Here is a 22,735-nt window from a genome sequence, read left to right on the forward strand (position 1 = left end):
CATTTAACCCATTAAAACCGGGAACACTCAACACATCTGTGTAACCACCATTATTTTATACTTTGGCTATTCAAAAATAGCAGATCTACAAGCTCATAGCGCAGACCTTATCTGCCATTTCTATAGGTACTTTGAATCAGACTTTTGATTGCAAGCAGTGTGGGGGCGCATTGTGACTGTGAACCCACATACAATATACGAACAGGTCAATCTACTATCTAATGCTCTCTCTAAAATAGCAGGGAAATGCTGTGTTGGGGTACTACGCTAGACATTAGACCGTCACCATTTCACTGCACGTCTAAATCACTTTTTGACTCTTCACTCTGTGTGTAAGATAGCACTGCACCTCACCTCATTTTAAGACCAACATGGGCGCTAAATGGGCCCAATATCATTTATATCTAAATACGTGGGTGCTGGGTATTAGAAAAATTACAGCCGCATTGGATGGAAAATAGCAATGATGATTGTGCTGCCCCTCAGCATCGTCTTGCACTGAGTGGAAGATAGGGCCCTTTATGTTGGTTTTTCCCTTTAATTTGTCTTGATATACATGACAGGAACAGTCGAGTATTGAAAAACATTGAAGCACATGGACAAGTTGGCCTATGTGTCGTATATTTCAATTGAAAATGTGTTATTTCCAACGTGTGATGAAGCATAAAATAGGCCAACATGAGGGAAGAAATAGTTATCTATATGCAATGGTAGTCTGTATAAACAATGTTCCAGAGAGAGAGTAAAAGGGAAAAACAGGTCCTTGTCCCCTCCTCTTCCATTCCACCCTCCAGTGGCCAAGTTAATTGCATTACACACTTCCATGGAACAAGGAGCCCCTAGTGAAGCCAGCTAACACAGCCAGGTGGCTGCAGCATGATAGTCAGATGGACCTGGAGGAGGCAGAGCTGAGGAGAACAGGTCAAGGACTTAGATCAACCTTTGTTTGTTTGTTTGTTTGTTTGTTTGTTTGTGAGATACTATGGATGTTACGTATTACTGTTTCTAAAATAGATAATAATCTCTCTCTCTCTCTCTCTCATTTTCTTTCTTATTTATCCATTAAATAAAATACAATCAATGAATCAATCAACACAATCCCAGACTTCTAAAGAGAGAGGCCACCTCTTGTAGTACTGCCGCCATGGGATCAGAGATCCCAGCACAACTCTTTTGTATCGTGGATCCTCTACTGCAGTGGTTCTCAAACTTTTTCATGTCAAGGACCCCCACATTGATATGTTGTTGGCTGTGGACCCCCATCTGGAAAGGCTTTTGTGCCAATATAAAAAAAGTGGTTAAAATGATTGCAATGCTGTCATCACTCCCAACCCCATTTGTGCACTATTTGGCTTTACGCCAGAGACCCGTTACGAGGCAAAGCACATGTAATCATAGCCTTTACATCTCTGCTCGCGAGGAGACTTATCCTCCTTTCATGGAAGCAACAGTCTCCACCCAGCTTTACCAGGTGGATTAAAGGGACTATGTATTTCTTGAAACTAGAGAAAATCAAATACATACTTAAAGGGTCTTCAAAATGTCTTCAAGATTTGGACCCCCTTCCTTGACTATTACGAGAGTTTACAGGTGCCACTTGATGGCTTAAAAAGGTTTAGTGAGCATCTTCTTAACGGAAGAGAACAAAAATGACAGCTGATGGTCTCTAGGGATTTCTTTCACTGAGTGGCACAGGCTTTTGAGCCTACAGTCTCAATTCAGACTCAGAAACAAGGTATTTCCAAGAAGTACGGGTGCATTCAAGGACTTCTTTGTGTTGGCATGAGAGGCCAACTGTTTAGGCATAGGGAAACCCTGCTGTTTAGAGCTAATCCAGTTAATACCTTAAACTAGCATAAATGGCTATTATACTTAGTTTGAGTATTAGAAAGCTCTAAACAACCTAAATGGACAGCAGAGACATGAGCCTAAATAAAGAAGAAATAAACTGCATGAATAGCTTCCTGTTTATCGCACGGGTCAGAGGAGACGGCACTTAGGAATCATAGCCGATAATAAACAAGGACAACTTTGGCCCCGGGAGAGCACTGTCCTATAAAAAAAACACAATGTAATCATTCAGACATTAAACGTGAATGTGACTGCTTCTACAGGCCAGGCCATTGCATTTGCTCTATTTAGTTCTCTAGTGCTTGACCAACACTACTACGTTCTAATGAAATTAAACAGCAGCAAAATAAAAATGTTTCCAAACTCATACAGCTCATAAATATACAGTAAGCAAGGGCCAAACTAAATGATGAGCCTGACAAATTAAGACTAACTGCAATGACTGTGGCTTTGTTGTGACATTGTGGGGGGGGGGGGGGGGTTAAGTCTGGAATGTGATGTTCTGAGTTAGAATTTCAAATAAATATATGATTATTCTTCCACTTGTGAGTCAAAGGTGACATTACGCAAAGTTTAACTCAAATCAAATCCAGATTGCATCAATCATGTGATAAAACAATATCATCTCACTCACACAACAACATCCAAAGAATGCCAAGCTAGCTGTAACTATATCCCACCTCATCCACAAGCCAACGGTTAAGTCTTACTGTAGGTGCATTCACACCGGAAACAATAAAAAATAATAACAAACTACTTCCTCAATTGGCTCCTGAAATAGAAGTCTGCTCCTGTGACTCAAGCGATGTGATCATTTTTATTGTGTCCGTTATGGCTGTAGATTTAAATGTCTCTAGCAGAGTGAGCAGACTGGATGCATTCCCAGCAGGACAGTGCTTGTAAAGAATTCTTTAATTACAACAGCCTCTGATTCTATTCAGCTCCAGTCATTTAGCTTCACGGCCGACTCTCCTAGGTCATCTGGACTTAAAAAGACAATTATGCAAGCTAAGAGAAAGAACACCTGAAAATGGAAACAATGAGTCGATCAGTCGAATTACATTATGAGAATGTTGGCGTACGTCAGAGGCACTCTCCCGTCTCCCCAGCCTCGGACTAAACCCACATAGATCACAAGAGCTTCTGCTAAGTTTAACAGCAGGGGAGAGATGTGCAACACCGTCCTGGAAGATTTCTCTGAAACAGTCCTGCTTTTTTTGTGGAATGAAATGAATGAGTTATTTGAGCAATTTATAGTCCTTGAACGGAAGTGGATTCGCAATAGTTTCCCTCATCGGATTCTCAATGCTTTTTCCCATAGGGTTTAGCCTATAGCTGGGCAATATATTGATATTATATTGTGATATGAGAGTAGACTTGTTTTAAATCACTGACTTATAGCCTATTTTATAGTTTCAGGTCTGCTATTTTTGATAATTTTTGAACAATTAAAAAATAACTGATATTATCGTCACAATATCGGTATTTGATCAAAAAAATACATATTAGATTTTGTCCACATCGCCCAACCTCAGTTTAGGCTATATAAACAAGTTCTGTGGTGACAGACAAGTAAAGCTCCCCATTTTGTTTGATAAAATTAATTAATTATAGCAATTAAACCATTAAATACGGTATCTCAACCATGGATTTTTTTGCAACAGAGCTTATTTTCTTCATTCATCCAAAACTCAATGCAGAAAGTCCCAATGCATATCTGCCATAGGAAGTCATAACGGGAACAACTTTCGTGTCTCTATTCAAAAAGACTTCATCCCTGTAGCACTCTATTATGTTTTGTCTGTGCACCACGTGTACAGTAAGAAAAAAGAAAAACTAAACGACTTGTGTCTTTTTGTTGTTTTCTGACCAGCAAAAACAAAACACATCAGACTGCTGTGTAATAGTTCTATCTCTCAACAACAGATAGGGCCTATATCAACACCAGTGTTGTCAGTCAAATACATCATCCTTGTTAAATATGTCTTTCTTGTTGCCTCCTGCAACCTGGCTGACATTGTGTTATATGCTCTTATGTCTGCCATCTGTACACACCCTGGCCAGGTAACAACATATAGGAGCTCAGGCAATGTTTTATTTTGGGGTGGACAATAACACATGCCTTATGCCAGCATGCAGTAAAGCAAGATTCCTGCACAAGGGTATGGCGAGGGGCTGAGTCACGGCAGACTCCAGACAGCACGCCTCAGAGGACTCAGGGCTCATCATGATCAAAAAGAGGCAACTAGTTTGTTATTTTGTTCTCCTATTAATCAAAGTCGTTCTTGTTACAAAGGTAGAATTGCAGATAGACTAATCCAGGCAATAAGAACTGACCAGCATGCATGTTTCATGTTTTCATAATGTGCACTCTTGTACACAACTACAGCACATCCAAGTTATTTAATACTTGCTGATTTGAACAAGATTTGTTCCCAACAGGTTGATGCAACTAACGTTTAGTTGTTTTGGCTGAGCAAGAGATTAATCTATTTATCTTCTATTTATGCAAAGAGATGTCAGCTCTTCTATCCTAAGAGCCTTCACATATCATTGCTGCATTTCCCGGAAAATACTCTGGACCGAGTTGACAAAAACTGTTAAAAAATATTGGACCTAATTAATAATATCACCACTAGGTAAAGCTTTTAATTTAATAAGTTAATTTAGTAGTGCTGGCAAAATCCACAAACGCACTACAACCATCACTGTGGTTGTGGGTGTTTACTTTCCCCTATAGCCCGTCATTGCATGAGGAGTGGCATAATGTCCAGCAACTCCAGCTCAAGTACACATACTGTAGCTCTGCTTGACACTGTGGAGCACTTTGAGTGGAGTAATGATGACAGATTTACCATGTCTGAATGTCAAAACAGCAACATGAATACAGCCTCCCGGCAACAGATTTCTACTGATGGTAACCAGAGATACAAAGGGGGTGGAAACTAAAAATAAAACCAGAAACTCTGCAGTAATTTCCGTCATTTTCCTCTGGACCTGGCTTACAGTAGAAGGCTGCCACAAGGAGTCATCCTCAAGTGTGGCCTTTCATCACACTAAACAGGTTATTAATTATAGACATGCTTTTTTAGTTTAGCTTGATTAACAGATGCCAACTGCAACTGAGGTTCGGTGGAGAAATAAATCACCCTGGGCCCGTGTGTAAAGCTACAAATGAAATAATAGTATAGCAAAAGCTGCTTCCAATTAGATTTTCACTTACCTACTGTGCAACATAATAAAGGCTTAATTTTAACTACATAATCCTTCGGCTAGCTAAAAGTAGCAACGCTGGCCAGATTGTTAAATCTTGTTTATGTGCCTTACACTGGGTGATGTCATTGGATGTGAAATGTGAGATAACCACCTATCTTTTGAGGGCATTTGGTGCTTAGGACAATTGCATCCAGTCACTCAAATAGCCAATAGTCTGAGCCTAAATGTCCCACCTGTATGTATACATTCCTCTAATGATGCACAAGCCTCAGGCATTTTAATAGTCCATTATAAGACTATATGGCCACTTTGCTGTGGCCACAAACAATAGCAATCTATAGTTTACACCACTGTTTCCCAAACAATTTGTATAGGTTGCAAGTACATATCCCTTTTATTTATTTTTTCTACATTAAAACATAAAACGATATGTATATTTCAATAGATTTAAAAAGGTTTAAACGAAGAAAGTCACAACTTTTCATCAATTAAAAGCAATTCCAACAAAAAATCGAATACTTTCCATAAATGAATGTGATGCGAAGCGATGCGTTGTGAGCTTGTAGATCTGCTATTTTCACTAGTTTAACTTCTCCTTCTTCAAAATGTTTGGGAAACACTGGTTTACACAACAAAAGGTGGAATTGTTGCTTCGTTCTTATGGATCATATACGGTAACAGGTGCTCTTAGTTAGCCTGGCATTGCCAGACTGATCACGAGGGATCACTCACAAGTTCCTCCACGATATCTTGGAGAACTTGTGAGTGATCCCACATGATCAGTCTGGCAATGCCAGGTTAGCTCTTAGTAGGACAGGTGAATATACAAAACAGAATCAGGAAGTGTTGCTTGATAAATAGCCTCCAATGGTGCAGACAACCATGGAAAAAAGGTGCTCAGGCATATAGATTGACATTTTCCCCTGAAGACAGAGTGCCTTAGTTTTATTCTTTTCCATGGTTGTCTGCAGTCTTTGGAAATATTTATCAAGCAAGACCTCTTCTCTCTTCTCTCTAGTATAGTCTGATTGAGAGTTTATGAATGGGTTAACCAGTACAGTCATTTTTCTGCATCCCACGACCCACAAACACGCAACTGAATACAAATGAAACTAATCTGCAATTAACTCTGTGAAACAAAATGTCAAGAGAATGTGAAAGAAACTGTTCTTAACTTCTTTCAGAATAGATCTGGGCAATATATCAATATATTCATGTTGACAGTGTAACATGAAAGTAGATATCGTCTGGGATTTGGGATATTGTAATACAGCATAAGTGTGTTTTTCTGCCTTTAAATGCTGCATTACAGAAAAGTGATGAACTTAACTTACTGTTCTAGCTGTTGTATTATTTGCCTTTAACCACTTATTTATTATATAGTCATGCATTATTTATGATTAAGCCTATTCATAAAAAAATCTCATTGTGTGAATATTTGTGAAAGCACCAATAGTCATACCCATCACAATATTGATGATTTCAAGATATTTGATAAAAAATTGTGATATTTGTGATTTGATTTTGTCCATATCACACAGCCCTATCTCAGAATAATAAAAAAACGTACATTTACTTTAGGTGTTTATTTCAATAGTGAAAATAGCAGATCTGCAAGCTCACAACACATTCTGATACGTTTAGATCTTGTAGATCGCATTTAGTTTGACAATTTTGAAGTCTTTTACACTTATAATGACATCTGAAAAATAGGGACACCAGGTTGAAAGTGGTTAACATGAGGTGAGGATATCATTATTATCAACACAAAATGTATAAACAAAACCTCTGTGCTCTAAAATACCCCGATGCACAGAAGATCCTCTGACAAAAAACTATCCATTTACTTCTTCACTTCTGAAAATCTGATTAGTTCTTAGAAATATTATTATACTGCTTCTCTAGCATGGCACTAACCCACAATACTGGCATAATACAGTAGCTAATAGAACTAGCATAGCTAAATTTGATTTGCTGAAAATGTTATACTTTCAAATGAATTACAATGACTTGCAACAACACTTGGCTGTAAATGACAACCAACCTCAATAGCCAGGGTCTATATGCTGCACTAAATCTTTGCAGTGTACAGTAAAGGGAGGAGGTACATTGTGTACATACATGGATCGATGCAGTCCTGGGCTTATCCATGCAGCTGGACACATTCAAATGAAGCAATATAGCTACCAGTACCAGGCAGTGCACGAGCAATAAGCTATTTGGGAAGGAACAGATGGAAACTCGATTTGACTGGCAAATGACCTGTGTCTCCCTGTGACCCTGGACTGCAGGCCTCACTGATGACAGGAATGTTTCCTTACATGGAAAGTCCAGGATTACACATCATCATTCACATGCAAATGTTCAGAGAATGGAAAATATGTAAATACTAAATTGACCGGGACTAAACAAGCACATTTTTTTGGCATACCATTATGTTCAAATGGCACCAATGTTTGGGGTGTCCCACCATAATATTTGTTATTACATGTATTAGCAAAAGCAACAGAGCACACCACTGTACTAGCCTTGGATCAACACTTGATCCAGACGTATTTTATCGATTATGACATTTGCATTTATATATTATACATTATATTACTATACATATCATAGATACAAAAGTAAAAGCCAAGACTTGTTAAAATACATCTATGATAGTCTTGATCCAAGGCTACCACTGTGTGCGCTAGTGTCATGTTTCTCTTCTCCTCACTCTAGTCAAGTGAAAGTCGTAACATGGTACATCTGCTGTGACATGTGACACTATGTGACACTATGTGACACTGCATCAGGAGGATGTTGTGTACTTTGTGTAGGATGCCATGGCTGCGGGAGGATGTTTTCAAACTACAGATCTGGTGGTGTGATAAGCAACAACAACAGTTTATCTGCTCTATATGGGAGCATAACAAAGCAGAGTCAGTGACACAGATACAGTTACATAATCTTTACTAGTCTTATTTATACACATCTCAGTAACAGTACACCAATACACGTGGACTTAAGTAGAGATGTGTCAAAGACTCAGTGGCGGAAAAAGTACTCAAATGTTTTACTTAAGTCAAAGTATTAATACTGCAATGTAGAAATGCTCTGTTACAAGTAAAAGTCCGGAATTCAAAAATTACTTGAGTAAAAGTACAAAAGTATTGGCATCAAAATGTACTTAAAGTACCCAAAAAAAAGTACTCATTATGCAGAATGTCCCAAATGTATACAATGTACACAAATCCTTTGAAAATAGCAGAACTAGATCTGCTATTTTAAAATGGATGAAATGTATAAAGAAGTGGGTAATGTATGTTTTGTAATAATAATCAAAATCTACAAAGTAACTTAAGTTTTCAAATAATTGTAGTGGAGTAAAAAGTACAATATTTGCCTCTAGATGTAGTGGAGTAGAAGTAAAAAGGTACAGAAAATTGGAAATACTCCAGTAAAGTAAAAATACCTCAAAATTGTACTTAAATACAGTACTTGGATAAAAGTACTTAGTTACTTTACACCACTGGGTTAGAGATGATTAAATTCAAGAGGTGGTGGTGGGATCATTAATTAAAGCCTCCAGACTATCCATTACATAATAGTGCTGACATTGCAGAGTCATCAATGTAATCAACTCGCATCTGAGCAGCTATTAGCAGACATGCTAGCTAGTAGCTACCATGTAACAACACTGGAAAATGGCAAAACGCTTCAAAGGCAACATAACGGCTACATTGTAATGGTTACTAGTCTATTCCACCCACCTGTGCTGCTTCTTCACGCGGGGGGGTTATTCCACCAGTTACAGAGAGAGTATTTCTCCGGCCACAGCAGGAAGGAAGGAAGGAAGCCAACGGCTCGGGTGTCAGTTGGCTCTGTGTCGCTGGCCAGGCTAACGTTCACATCAGAAATTAGCTGGCGTTCTCCTCTTGGGTCAACATTTGCGAGTCCAAACCGCGTTCGTTTACCGTTTTTAATGTTTTGTTGGTCATATTACTTGCTGATAATGTTTTCATAACCACAATTCAGTCAGCCTCGTAGGAGGCAGTCCCTCTCGGACGGTGGGTAATCGTCCCCTCGACAACAATCGCCTCTGCTTTGCTTTCATCTCGGTGATCGTCTAGGATGCCCTGGCTGCGCTGCTGCTATAATGCAGAATTCTGATTCGATTGTGTTTGTCTGACTCGACTACAACAATATTATCTTCATCTGTTTTTACGTCCATAAATGCAACGAAATAGCAAAAATGGTATATTGTATTTATGTTGTATGTTTCCCCCTTTTTGTTTGTGTGTGTGCGCGTGCGTGCGTGCGTGCGTGCGTGCGTGTGTGTGTGTGTGCGCGCGTGTGTGTGTGTGTGCGTATAGACCGTATTTGTTTACTAACATTGAGACTGGACGCACAGGTGATTGTTTCACGCAATCAATTCCCAACCTGTTGTTTCGGGGTGCACCCCAACCCCCTCTTGTGTGTTGGCTAGTGAGGCGCGTCCTAGCGAAACCTGACAGAATGGGTTTCATTGCGCGCATACTGGTTCTTATCAGTGTGACCGTCACACTGATAAGAACCAGTATGCGCGCAACGTTATGGGGTCTATATATGTATATAAAGCCGTAAATAAATGTATATATAATTATATATATATATATATATATATATATATATATATATATATATATATATATATATATATATATATATATATATATATATATGTGTGTGTGTGTGTGTGTGTGTGTGTGTGTGTGTGTGTGTGTGTGTGTGTGTGTGTGTGTGTGTGTGTGTATATATTATATTATATTATATTATATACTTATGCCATGTTCTCAATTTCGACAGTAGGCTACTAATTCATAATAATGTAATTTATAGTCTCCTCCATAGCAGGTACTGTAACATTTGTTTGTAAAGAAAGAGCGACGACCAGCGGGTTATGAAGGTAATTGCCATATTCATATTTTGTGACATAGAGGCGACACCCAGCGGTAAAAAATAAGAACTGTTGTTTTAGATAGATAATTAGAATCTATATATCTATTTTCTTTGCTCGCACATACAACAGATCAAATGGTAGGTAGGTAGGTAGGTAGGCAGGCAGGCAGGCCAAAGCACTGTTATTTCTCTAAATAGCGCTGCTATCCTTGATTATTCCTCATTTCCCCCATGATGAGGTATTATTAATGCTGCTACAACAGGGGTCATCGCCTTACAAGTTGCATGGTGATGACCCCTGTTGTAGCAGCAGACTGTGGATTGTTATTGGTATTATTGGCCACTTTAAAACTCTTTCTCTCAAGTCTCAACTGACGTACTGTAAATCAGCTTTACGTGTCCAGTTCTACCCTCCTCTGCCTTGGTGTTCCTTCTCAACAGATGACATGCCATTTGTTTTTGCTCTTTTCCGGCACAATTTTTCACTGTGGTCACTCACATACCGTTGACTGTAATTGTTGCATTGTCTGACACACGTGATACACTCCATTAATCCATTGTCTTAAAAACAAATTGACATTTTCAGGGAATCTTGTTGTATGGTCTTGTTGTCCTCACATACAATACCACAAATCTCCTGCAACATATTAATGAGCATTCAGAGCATGTCATCCCGACACTTTATGAGACATTTTTTAAGATTAGATTGTGAATATTTATAATATGTTTTTACATTATAATGAAAAGGCATATTTTTTGTTTAAAAAAAGAGTGGCACGGACATAGACAAGTCTTGCCATTTGTCCATGTACGGATATGTTGACGATGACCCCCCTGTGCTACAATGTCTGAAAACAAATTGTATGTACGTGTACGCTTAAGAAACCTTGTGTGTGTGTGTGTGTGTGTGTGTGTGTGTGTGTGTGTGTGTGTGTGTGTGTGTGTGTGTGTGTGTGTGTGTGTGTGTGTGTGTGTGTGTGTGTGACACCAGACTTGACACTTACTTTGAGCGCCATCAATTATCTTTACATGAATTCACTCCCCCACTATCAATGGCCAAGGAGATGGCGATGACGTAATGTACCACAACATGTGAGGTAGGCTAGAGCTCTTCATCTCTCTCTCTCTCTCTCTCTCTCTCTCTCTCTCTCTCTCTCTCTCTCTCTCTCTCTCTCTCTCTCTCTCTCTCTCTCTCTCTCTCTCTCTCTCTCTCTCTCTCTCTCTCTCTCTCTCTCTCTCTCTCTCTCTCTCTCTCTCTCTCTCTCTCTCCAGTCTCCTCTCTCCTCTCTCTCCTGGTTGTTTCGAATACCAAAACGCTCGCCCCAAAACACAGTCGCGCCGGGGCAAATCTGGCGACCTCAGTAAAACGGTGCCAAAACCTAACCTTATTCCTAAACGTGACTCAGTAAAACTACGCCTAAACCTAAACTTCTTTCTAACCTTATCCTCAGTAAAACAAAAACAAAAATACAAGAACTGGTGGGGGCAAACGGTCCGCGAAAAGAATGGGGGTGAGCGTGTTTTGGGGCGAGGTTTCCGTTTACCGTTGTTTCCACACAGCTAGTATCCATTACCCACAATGCTTAGCGAGGTCGACCACCAAGATGGCAGACGCTATGGATGAATATGAGAAAGAAGCAGGCTGCGTCCCTATCCTCCACCCAGAGGTAATAACGCTTTAACGGACCATGTATGCTCATTTTGCAAGAAAAAAGCGCACGCAAATGCCTTGCGTGCGTTCATGCGCGTGCGTGGCGGCGCACATTTTGCGCTGTGTTTCTTGGATAAACTACGATGCCCCCTGCATCATTAGTGGGGGGGTGGGTGAAGGGGGGGTAGCTAGCGTTGCTAACGCTACTAGCTTCCAGCGTTGCCAGGTCCGCTTATTATAAGCGATTAGGGCTTGTTTTTCTGTAAAGTCGCTTGTAAATATTGCTTGTTGCGGCTTTTTGGGCTTGTTTCTAACGTAGTTGCCTATTTGGGCTTGTTATTCTTATTTATTTAAACCAGTGGTTCTCAAATAATTTACATGAAAATGTTTTCTGCCGGGGAGTATTTGTGTTGTTAGAATGTTTACATTTTTCCCACAAATATTCCATTTTTTTTGGCAAGAGTTTTTGAAAATAGCAGATCTACTAGCTCACAATGTGTTGCATGTGAACTTGTAGATTGGCTATTTTCAAATAGCCAATAAGTGCTTATGTGGCTCTAGTGGCTTCTTTTGAACTTGTTTTCCTAGACCTGGATACTTGTTTCTCTCCCAAAACCTGGCAATACTGCTACTAGCCTCTTGCTGCAGATGTTAGCTAACGAACAGCTAAAGTTAGCATTCGACTAGCAAAGGCCATTTGAGCATCAGAGCCTTTCAGCCAACAGACAGGAATAATAACATGATTATTCAAAGACGCGCACCAAAAAATAAAGCAGCTTAACTGACAGTTGACGATTTCATATTAGAAACATGCAACTCTCTCTTTTTTTTAAATATACTGTTCCAAAACACATCGGTGAAAATGGCATCCCCCTTGCTGCTCACTGTAATCAGGCAGCTAGCTTAGCTTCATTAATAAATAACCTGACCCTAACCCCATGTATTTGATATGTCGTCAATTCTGTTGCTGTCATCATCAGTGTATAATATGATCAGAATCCCAATCACTTTATTTGTCACTTTCCCCATGTACTTGCATACATAAAGAAATTGAAATACCGTTCCCCCTCAGTCACTTGCAGTGCAACACAAAACATCAAGCCTACCTACGAAATATAAAAAGACCAAAACTAAAAACAGCATAAACAAACATTTTTATTAAACAGTATGTAAGACGTGCAATTCATAAATATATTGATGATTAGCTAATGTTATTATGTGCTGCGTTGATGATGCACCATTGCACCTCCAAGAAATGTCACCAGGACTTTTTTTTTCTGTTATTCTTTTGTTCAGTTTTATTTATTAGCACATAGAGTTAAAAACAGGATTTTCTTTTACATTATCATAATGTGCAGGAGGAGTTTAGAAGCCTAGATAACTTCCCCTATTTTGTAGAATCAAAGCAACACATCAATAATATTAAAAAAGTATACATATTATTTTAAAGAAATACCAGTAATAATTAAAGAGATATGTGTAAATACGAACATGCACGCATACATACATACACACAGTAATAACATACCTATTAACTGCACGAAAGTAGAACCTGAACTCCATGGTAATCTTTTATTTAGGCATCAACAGATCACCTACTTATCTGTTAAACTGTGATGTTAGTGATTGATGTTCAGGATTTGTGTGTGTGTGTGTGTGTGATGTCACCATCAGTTGAAGTTTGCCAGAGACTATAAGTATATGCAACATATGGTAGCAAAACCATCCCTGACCATCTCATAATGTGCATTAGCTTTCTTGTGTAACATCATAGTGGATCAGGTCTTTAATCAACATTTATTTCAATGGTTTGTAAGTGGCAAGTTGTGTGACTGTTAAGGCGGTTAGTCAGGGTTAGGTTACTTCTCATATTTGGTGTCAACTGCAGTGTCTAGTACTGAAGTGATGGGAAATGTAACATTGCAGGAGGTGTTATTAGCTACAATCGGAACCTCACCCTCCGCTGTATAGCTCCGAGATGAGGTTCCTCGTTTGTCGGTGCCGTTTGGGTGAAAATTTTCTGCACATTTTCCACTTTACAGGCGAATTAAACGCTTTTTTCAACTTGTTGGATAGATTTTATGGTACGTAAACATTTCAGAAAACCTTTACTTTTTGGGAATTCTGTCTTGACTCTTAACTACCAGTCTAACAACATTGAGTGAAAACATAATAATACACATGTATAGCCTATTTGGCGCCATGAGATGATTTTATAGTGTAACTTGAAAATAGAGAAATTGCACTGAACCCAGGATTCTCCATCTGTATGTAGAGTGCAACAAAGCTAGAGTATGAAGGACATTAACCTCTCAAAGGTAGTCATGGGGGGGGGGGGGGTTTAAGTACTGTAGGGTACCATCTACCATCTGTTCTAGCTCTTTTTCATGTGTGTGTGTGTGTGTGTGTGTGTGTGTGTGTGTGTGTGTGTGTGTGTGTGTGTGTGTGTGTGTGTGTGTGTGTGTGTGTGTGTGTGTGTGTGTGTGTGTGTGTGTGTGAGAGAGATTGTGATGTTTGAGAAAGCTCTGCCAAACTTAGACCAGACATATTTATAAGCTAACTGTTAGAGACTATGCTACTACTAGAGACCCATTGCCATAACTGTCTCTCTGAATGGTAGGGTTGTATGACTAACAACAAGCAGCCCAGTCAAATTGTTTAAGCCTGGCCTGGACAGATGATTGTTTACATGTTGTTGTTGTTGTTGTTGTTGTTCTGCTGCTGCTGCTCAATGAAACATGACTGAATTTATTGTGGCCCAGGGGATATTGTTTCACATTCTTGTTTGTGTTGCACTGATATATCTGATATATATATATCAGTGATATATCCGATAGTGGGCAATAATTAGACAATATACATCCTACCTATTAAAACCGGGAAAGCATCTGTGTCGTTTTACATTTTAGCGTTGGCTATTCAGAAATAGCAGATATACAAGCAGATCTGCTATTCTTGAACATTTTTTTAAAATCTTTAAAGTGTGAGAACTACTGATTTAGAAGGCATTTATAGAATCGGCCTCAGGTCGCAATGGATGGGTTAACATACTGTATAATGCCTCATGAACGTTAATCTGATTAACTTTATTATAATAATATATATATATTGCAATATTTATTGATTGCGCAAATATTTCTTTTGGGATCAATCAAGTATCAATACATATCTAAATAGATTAAGAAATAACAAAATAACTGTATGCTATCCGTTTTGTGGAGTTGTGGACCTCACCTGCCATGATGAATCTGCATTCTCGCACAGTGAAATCCTGAGTGTTAATTTAACTCACTGTAATGGAATCAAAGGGTTCATTTTTTCCATTCCATTTGTAAACTCTTAAGTTAAATTAACCACTTAAACCCTATATACGTACGTCATTGACAGAGAGTCCCTCTGTCTATTTTTTCTTTGGGGCAAAATAGTCGAACTACAAGCTTATAATCTACGAGCTTGTAGATCTGCTATTTTCACAGAATGTTCGCCCCCGGAATAGGGACGCTAGGAGTTCATGTGGTTAACACACAACAGATGGCAACAACTTCCCTGAAAGACCACATTCTCCTCTCAAGGCAACACGTGTGGCTTTGTTCATAAACACACCTCAGCTGTTGTCTGTAATATCCATTACATTGTAGCCGGGATATGATAATTGTGGCTTAACCATGAACCAAGTTAAAACATTTTCCAGCCAATGCTCCAGCGGCTGGCTGAAAAGTTATTCTTCTTTTCAGTGTGGTGGTAGAAATCTGGGTCATGTCTAAGACTGTACTGACAGAGGCCTGAGAAATAGGCCTACATACTGTACAAGGCATTCGAACACAAGAAGCTGAGGCTCAGACATGCACACTGTAAAATCTTCAGTGTTCATTTAACTCTTGAGATTGTGCAAATGTAACCAAATAGACCTTTAAGGGTTCATTTGGTTACGTTTGTAAAATCTGTTGCAAATGGATAGGCTAAAACAATGTGGCTAATGTTTTTACTGTGCACCTGTACCCTGAAAGCCATACTGAACATGCCTCATTCCAAACAAGAATGCTATGTTTACTCAATATAGTTGTGCAAAGTATGAAAGTCCTCAGCGTGTGACCTGATTTGCAAATGCAAATTAGTGTATGTGTGTGTGTGTTGCTCTATCTTTCTCCCCCAAATGAGGTGCAATCTGAGACTTTGGTGCCATATTTAGGCTTGCTCTATAACGCAAAGATGTGATCATTGGAATATACTGTATTTTCTTCCTTCATAATCTCTCAAGAACAGATCCATCGCTGCGCGAGAATCTGTCGGTAGCCGTGTTGACAACCCGTGCCCATTGGCTACAAGTGGGCGTGCCATCAGATCAGGAAGCAGGCCACGCTTTACCCAATCAAATGTAGTGGGCGGGATTTACGTGTGTGCCGTTCGTTCCCCCCTGGAAACAAACCGAAACTCATTTAACAATAGCGTCCTCGAAGCCGACAAAACCACGGAAAGTTAGTAACATTTTAAATTGCTCTTTCATCATAGAAACAAGTGGGCTTATAACCAAAATTATCCATGTTCTTTGGGAGAAATGGTGTTACTGTTCTGTGGAGAAATATTGTTAGTGGGAATGAAAACATAGTCGCACCACCGGAAGTGAAAGGCTGAAGACAGACCAAAAACCCGGTTTCCCTGAGCACGGGTAGTCCGTTCAGCTCCGCCCAGAGCCTAAGGAATAAGTAAAAAACAGCAGAGGGCACTGTTTTTCCTTTTTATTTGGCGATGGGTTCCCAGATTGCTTCCTTTATAACAAACAGACTTTTTTCTCAATCATCGTAATGATACATAAAGGTAAAGTGGCGTTGGAATGGTGTATTAGGCCACCCTACAAAATGGCCCTCATTTGAGATTGAATTTCAGATTGTGACAGTCAGCTGCAGCTACCTGGGTCCTTACTCTTCTCACTGCTCTCAGACAGCTCTCATTTGGCTGAAAGCAGAGCACAATTCTACTACAATCTGAATGGCAGTAGCATCTCCCCGACGAAAGACTGGTCCATGACATATGATACAGTTTTCCACATAAATTGGGAATTTAATCGGTCATGGCCAGTGCTGTCCAATATTTTTGGCTCTAGGCACACCACACCCCCCCAATGAGTGGTCGCCATATGTCCAGCTGAACAGCTCATATTGACGAAAGTCTGCTTCACTAAATGGATGAGGATCCAGCCAACCGAAAATCAATGGCTAGTGAGAAATGGATAAAATGTTTCAATGGATAATGTTATCTGTTCTACTTATTCCTACATACCCAGTCTGCATGCATCGACAAGTACGACATGCAGAATAATTAAGGTATTAAAAAAATTAAAAAATTCTAGCCACAATTATCACTGCGGTTATGAATACCACCAGCATGCTTTTTTAGAAATAAGGAAGGTGGGGGCTGTGGTTGTTGACCTGGAGGTTAACTCTAGGGTCATCATGGACCCAGGTCTTCCTCTACAGAAAGGTTAATGTCTATGTTAAAGACTCATGAGCACTTTGTTCCAGTAAGTATGCAGATGAAGGAACTGGCATAAAGTCTGGAAGCTTTGAAATGATATAGCGGAATACATTGCACACTGTCAGCATTCTCATTATGTCATGCATAAGCAAGTGATGTTTATGGCAATTTATAGCCTATTGCTTTAATATATCCTTTATACACAAGCTATTACTAATTTAGACATAATCAAAGTCCCATTGTATCCTTTATAAGTTGACACATCAGCCTAGTGAGCATACAGCCCTCAACCTTTTGTTTTCGTCAACTTAAAACTAGGGGCTTATTTTCAGTGGGATGTCTAATTATGTGCGGATTTTGGAAGTCATTGTTTGTAATTCACCAGTTATTGGACACATCCTTTTGCACAAAAGTACATTTGCAATGTCTCAGAGCTCTGTGTTTTATGCCCACACACATGCACGTTGCATACCCCACCACCACACACCCCAGCCCCACTCCACTTCTCTGTGATGTAATTGCTGGCTCAGCACATCACACCAGGGTCCATAGGGATACCCAGTGAAACTCAGAGAGGCGAGATGGCAGTACTGTGCTCCTGTACCGTTAAGTCTACATGGCCCACAGGCAGGCACACGCCTAAGGCCAACCACAAAACCCCTTTGTGTCAAGTCTTTCTCCAGGGGCTGTTTAGCTGCGTCTGGTTATTCATCATCATGCATAGAAGCTACTTTTCAGCTAGAATTTTTTTAATCAATCCATGCTTTAAAATGCAGAATAGAACAATAACGTGGCTTTGACTAAAACTAAAGGCGCCACAAAGTTTGTGTTCGACTATCTCAAGCAAGTTTCAAATCTCTGCAAGTTGATTTACATACCATACTGAATTTAATGTAATACAATGGCTACCTTGTAACACAATCTAACAATATGCTTTGGAAAATGGTTAGCAGTAGTAATTACATGTACTCCATGAGTCGTGGTCAATCATGGTCAAAGTGCTGAATATACCAGAGCACCAGTATGTGCAGTTGCTGTTCTTCATTATTGCAAAACTCATTGAGACCCACTAACTTGCTATAGTTGCATTTGATCCCAAAAACATGCATCGCACGACCATTAATTATCGCTACAAATAATTATGTGATGATTCAAATCAGTGAATTCAAGGAAGTGCAAAATCTCTTTTGAGTTTGCCTGTTCACCACAAGCACTCCTCTTTGTTTTCAGTGCTCCTACTGTTAGAGATGTTCCTGATCTGGAGGAGCTGCATGTCTGCCAGCAGATTCAAAGGGAGTCCCGTGTTCACCTCAAACCATGGTGTAATTGTTTTTAGGCAGTGCCTCCGGCAAGAGAAGTTTTGTCTCGAACAGAGTTCTGGGAATCGCAGTTATGAATTGCTTTCATGACTGGTGTCACCAAAAAGACTACAGAAATGAAAGTTACACAATATATGACCTGAGTAACTGAAACCTAATCCCTGAAAATAGCAAGAGTATACCGTACATTAACCAAGATGAGAGATAACATTTTCTAGTTCTTGTCTGAGAAATAATTAAAGACGTGGTGAAATGAAAAATACGTTTTTCCACACTTTTAGAGCATACCCACGGTCATATTATAAGGACATATATCAGTAGATTATTTTTGGATTCTTATGTCAAAAGTCCCCAAAAGTCTATTTTGAATTACTTCCTGCAAACGTACTGCGTGATGACATAGATAGACCCTTATGAATATAAATTAATCTTGATCATGAACGTTCCTCCACTCGCACCTGATTTTAATTAGGGAGACACTCTTGGGCTGTTCACGGGTCCAAAAAAAAGACTCAAACCGAAATTTGGATAGTTATACACCTATTTTTGAAAAATCTTGAAAGTGTTTGAACTACTAATTTAGGAGGCCTTTGTAGAATCGGCCTCAGGTCTTAAACTAAACGGTAGATTAGAATATGTATGAAAACATTGGAGGTGCTAGCTAGTCTACTGCACCATTGGACCGATAGGCAGGCATGAAACTGGAGGCCAGAGCAGAACCCCCATTGGCTTAAAGGACAGCCAATGAGGAGAAAGTCATGAAAAAGTCACTACTAGCGCAGCGACTGAATATAGACCAGCTTGCTTCACAAGCTGGTAAAAATCTCATTGTGAACCCAGTATCGTGAATCGTGAGTTGCGTGCATCATTAAATCCCTACTACTTGGGAGCTTAGGTTCTTGCTGACAAAGCACATCAACTTTGGAAGCTGTTAAACACTTAATAATAATTTCAAATGGCTAAATCATCCCAGTTGTCTACTTTTGTGACAGCTCTAGAGTTTGAAGACTTCCCCATCACCTACGCTCTTGCTCTCCATGCTCAGATTTGTCCTACAGATGTCCTACACACAATCCTACCTACTCCTCTATTTCCCTGCCATAGGCTGCATCAGTCCAGTGTGCTGTCTAGCTTTATATTACTGCCACTTTCATAAAATGGGGACCATTTTAATCCCTCCATTAACCATGTCTCACTCTCAACCAAATTACTTGTAATGTAATGATGCTAATCTCAAACTAGGCTACTATGAAGCAGAATAACATGCAATGATGCCTTCTGACAGAGTGGTTCTCAGTTCTTAATCCTGACATGAGAAGTACTCAACCTCAGTATCCCCTACTCGGTACCTCCATGTGCCCATTTGGTTCCCCAATGTTAGATGGCAATTTATTGTCTCCGCCAGGCCGAAAGGCATGGCGAGAGAGTATGTTTTACCCTCCGTCCGTCCTTCCGTCCGTCCGTGTGTCCGTGTGTGTGTGTGTGTGTGTGTGTCCTGTCTGTGTGTTACCAGCTAATCTCCGGCACCGTTGGTCCGTTCGCTCCGAAACTGTGCACACACACTCCCTGGATGCCAATTCAGAACCTCTGCCCCAATTTTTTCACATGGGCCTGTTATAGCGCCACCAGGAGGCCGATTTGTGCAAAACACATTTTTTTACATTACTCCTACAGATTTTATCCAAATGTCATGCAAATCGGTACACAGTATCTCTATAGTCATGAGATCAACACGGATCTGTCCGATTTCCCATATTCCATCCTGATTGCCTATGGTTGACATCCAAAGTTTGCAGGATTGGTCCGTTTTGAACAAAATGCCTCAAACTATGCATGCAGCTTGCGATTTCCGTGAAATTTCACACACACATTCCCACTAGGCCGAGGAAGAAATGCCACCCTTTTCACATTGGCCTGTTATAGCGCCACCAGCAGGTCTAATTTAGCAAAACACATTTTTGGAACAAAATGCCTCAAATCATGAATGCAGTGTCTGATTGCCGTGAAAGACCTAAGAATAAATGGCACCCTTTTCACATTGGCCTATTATAGCGCCACCAGGAGGCCAGAATAACGTACCTGACCTGGCGGAGACCTGTGCTCCGAGGAGCACTTTTTCTAGTTAGAATATGTTTTAAACAGCTGTTGGCAGTTGTTTTGCCGAGTGTTTTTTCACCGACCAAGAATGGATGCTAGGCATTTTATGTCTTCCAGATGCACGTAACAGTCAGTGGACTGTTGGGGAGGGAGGCTAATTGCTGCTTCTGTTGCGTTGCCGTGGATGCAAATTGAACATGATAGTGTGTGTGTGTGTGTGTGTGTGTGTGTGTGTGTGTGTGTGTGTGTGTGTGTGTGTGTGTGTGTGTGTCAAGTCACAACAGAAAGTGTGTGTGTAGGTTGACTTCAGGACTCCCTTACCTCGCTCTCTTGCCGTATTTTCTCTGTTGTACACAGTCACAGGAAAACCATGACAGTTACTGTTTACATAAAGGTGCAGTAAGTGATTTTCTTTAGTTAAAATAAGGGTTAAATAGCTTTAATAATCATTGCTATATGAGTGTTCTCCAGCTCTTTGGCGAATAGAAAATGCATTGTAAGGTCAGGATACCAATTGTATCCAACCAGGATAGAGAACTCATACAGGATACGATAAGCAAGTGAATGTTGAAGTGATGACAAAATTAAAATTGAAGCTGATAAATGGGTTCTCTCTCCTGATTGGAAGAAATTGGCAACCTACCTTAAAAAGTATTTTCTGTTTATTAAAGTGATGGGAAGACCCCTGTTACTGAGCAAGCACTCTCGTCTCTACATAGCAATGAACAGAATATACAGTAAAGGTTTAACTTGGGGAAAGAAAAAAGTTTTGTTTTAACCAAAAATATCGCTTACACTACCTTTAACTGTGCGCTGGTGTCACGCAACTAAGTATAAAAGGCATAATTTGGCACATTTTGCTGGGACAATTAGAAAACTGTAAACTATATTTGTTCTACTTTCTTCAACTCTCTTCCCCTCCATCTCTGTCATCCCTCATTCACTGATATGCGTCTATCCCCTCTCTTCAGGAGATCAAGCCCCAGAGTCACTACAACCATGGCTACAGTGAGAATGTCGGGCGCAAAAACCATGTGGATGACTACAGCACCTGGGATATCGTCAAAGCCACGCAGTGAGTGGATTGTGTTTGTTTGGGCGTGCATACATGCATGTGCATGCTGAGAGAAATCATTTGGAAGGAGGTTATGCAGGGTGATTTGATTCCTGACTGGTGTGCAATCTTGATAGCCCTTATTACATATACTGTAGTTGTCTGTGTAGGGCTTTTGTTGCATACTGTAGGTGTGTCTGTGCACTGTGTGTCCCCTCCCTTTTTTCCGGAAGTGTCAACCTGTGTAGTGCGATAAGGAAAGTGTTATCTAATAGCAGAACTGGCTCTGATTATTTCAACTTCATCTTTCTGGCACAATGCTCTGTGATAGACAGTCTAGGTGTGTCCAATACACTTACTGTTTGGGAGTGCTGTATGATGTGAAGCCAAGAAAATGGCACATCTAGGGGCAGCCATAGCTGAATGGGTAGAGAGGCCTGGCAAAAACAGAAGGTCCCAGGTTCGATTCCCGGCCCTGGCTCGGCGGCTATGTGTTGAGGTGTCCAGGAGCAACACTTAAAGGGGAAGACCACTCATTTTCAACATTGAACTATGTCTTTAATACACCTTAGAGCTGTTGTGTGGAAATAAGAAAAAAGCCCCCCCCCCATTGGATAATTGATTGAGGTCATGTGATCAGTGACATACGCAGGGTGTACTTTTGGCTGAGGGGGCGGAGCCGAAAAGGTACACCCTGCGTATGTCACTGATCACATGACCTCAATCAATTATCCTTTTCTAGGCAACACAGAGGTTTTCCCTTGGCCTCTAGGAAGTGCGTATGCAAAGTTTTATACAGATCGGTGCAGTTATAGGTAAAAACACGAATTGGCCTGTTATAGCGCCACCATGAGGCTGATTTGAAAATGTTTAAGTGGCATTTCTTCCTCTGCATAATGGGAATGTGCGTGCAGAATTGCAGGGAAATTGCATGCTGTGATCATGATTTGAGGCATTTTGTTCAAAACGGAGCACTCCTGCAAACTTTGGAAGCAATTTTTAGCCAATCAGGGTGGAATATGAAAAATCTGAAATACCGGTTTTGTTTAATGACTATAGAGATGCTGAGTACCGATTTGTGTGATGTTTGGCCAAAATCTGTAGGAGTACTGTCAAAACATGTGTTTTGGAAAAAGCGGCCTCCTGGTGGTGCTA

At 40.1% G+C, this 22,735-nt stretch overlaps 2 protein-coding genes across 5 annotated transcripts in view; one reads left to right on the plus strand and one right to left on the minus strand.

Moving 5' to 3' along the window:
- osbpl8 (oxysterol binding protein-like 8) overlaps positions 1 to 9,161 on the minus strand; it is a 118,001-nt gene extending 108,840 nt beyond the window's left edge. For all 4 annotated transcript variants that reach the window (XM_084049727.1, XM_084049728.1, XM_084049729.1 and 1 more), the window contains exon 1: positions 8,820 to 9,161. The gene's annotated coding sequence lies outside the window, so the exon portion shown is untranslated. The remainder of the gene's footprint in view (positions 1 to 8,819) is intronic.
- A 2,430-nt stretch (positions 9,162 to 11,591) lies between these two features.
- zdhhc17 (zDHHC palmitoyltransferase 17) overlaps positions 11,592 to 22,735 on the plus strand; it is a gene marked incomplete at its 5' end in the record, with an annotated part of 37,555 nt that continues 26,411 nt past the window's right edge. The window contains 2 exons of the mRNA XM_084049368.1: positions 11,592 to 11,654; positions 21,498 to 21,601. Of these exons, the coding sequence (XP_083905494.1) occupies positions 11,592 to 11,654; positions 21,498 to 21,601 (167 nt within the window). The remainder of the gene's footprint in view (positions 11,655 to 21,497; positions 21,602 to 22,735) is intronic.

The sequence above is a fragment of the Gymnoscopelus microlampas genome (assembly GCF_963454915.1).
Source record: "Gymnoscopelus microlampas genome assembly, chromosome: 23".
In the NCBI taxonomy this organism is placed as follows: domain Eukaryota; kingdom Metazoa; phylum Chordata; class Actinopteri; order Myctophiformes; family Myctophidae; genus Gymnoscopelus; species Gymnoscopelus microlampas.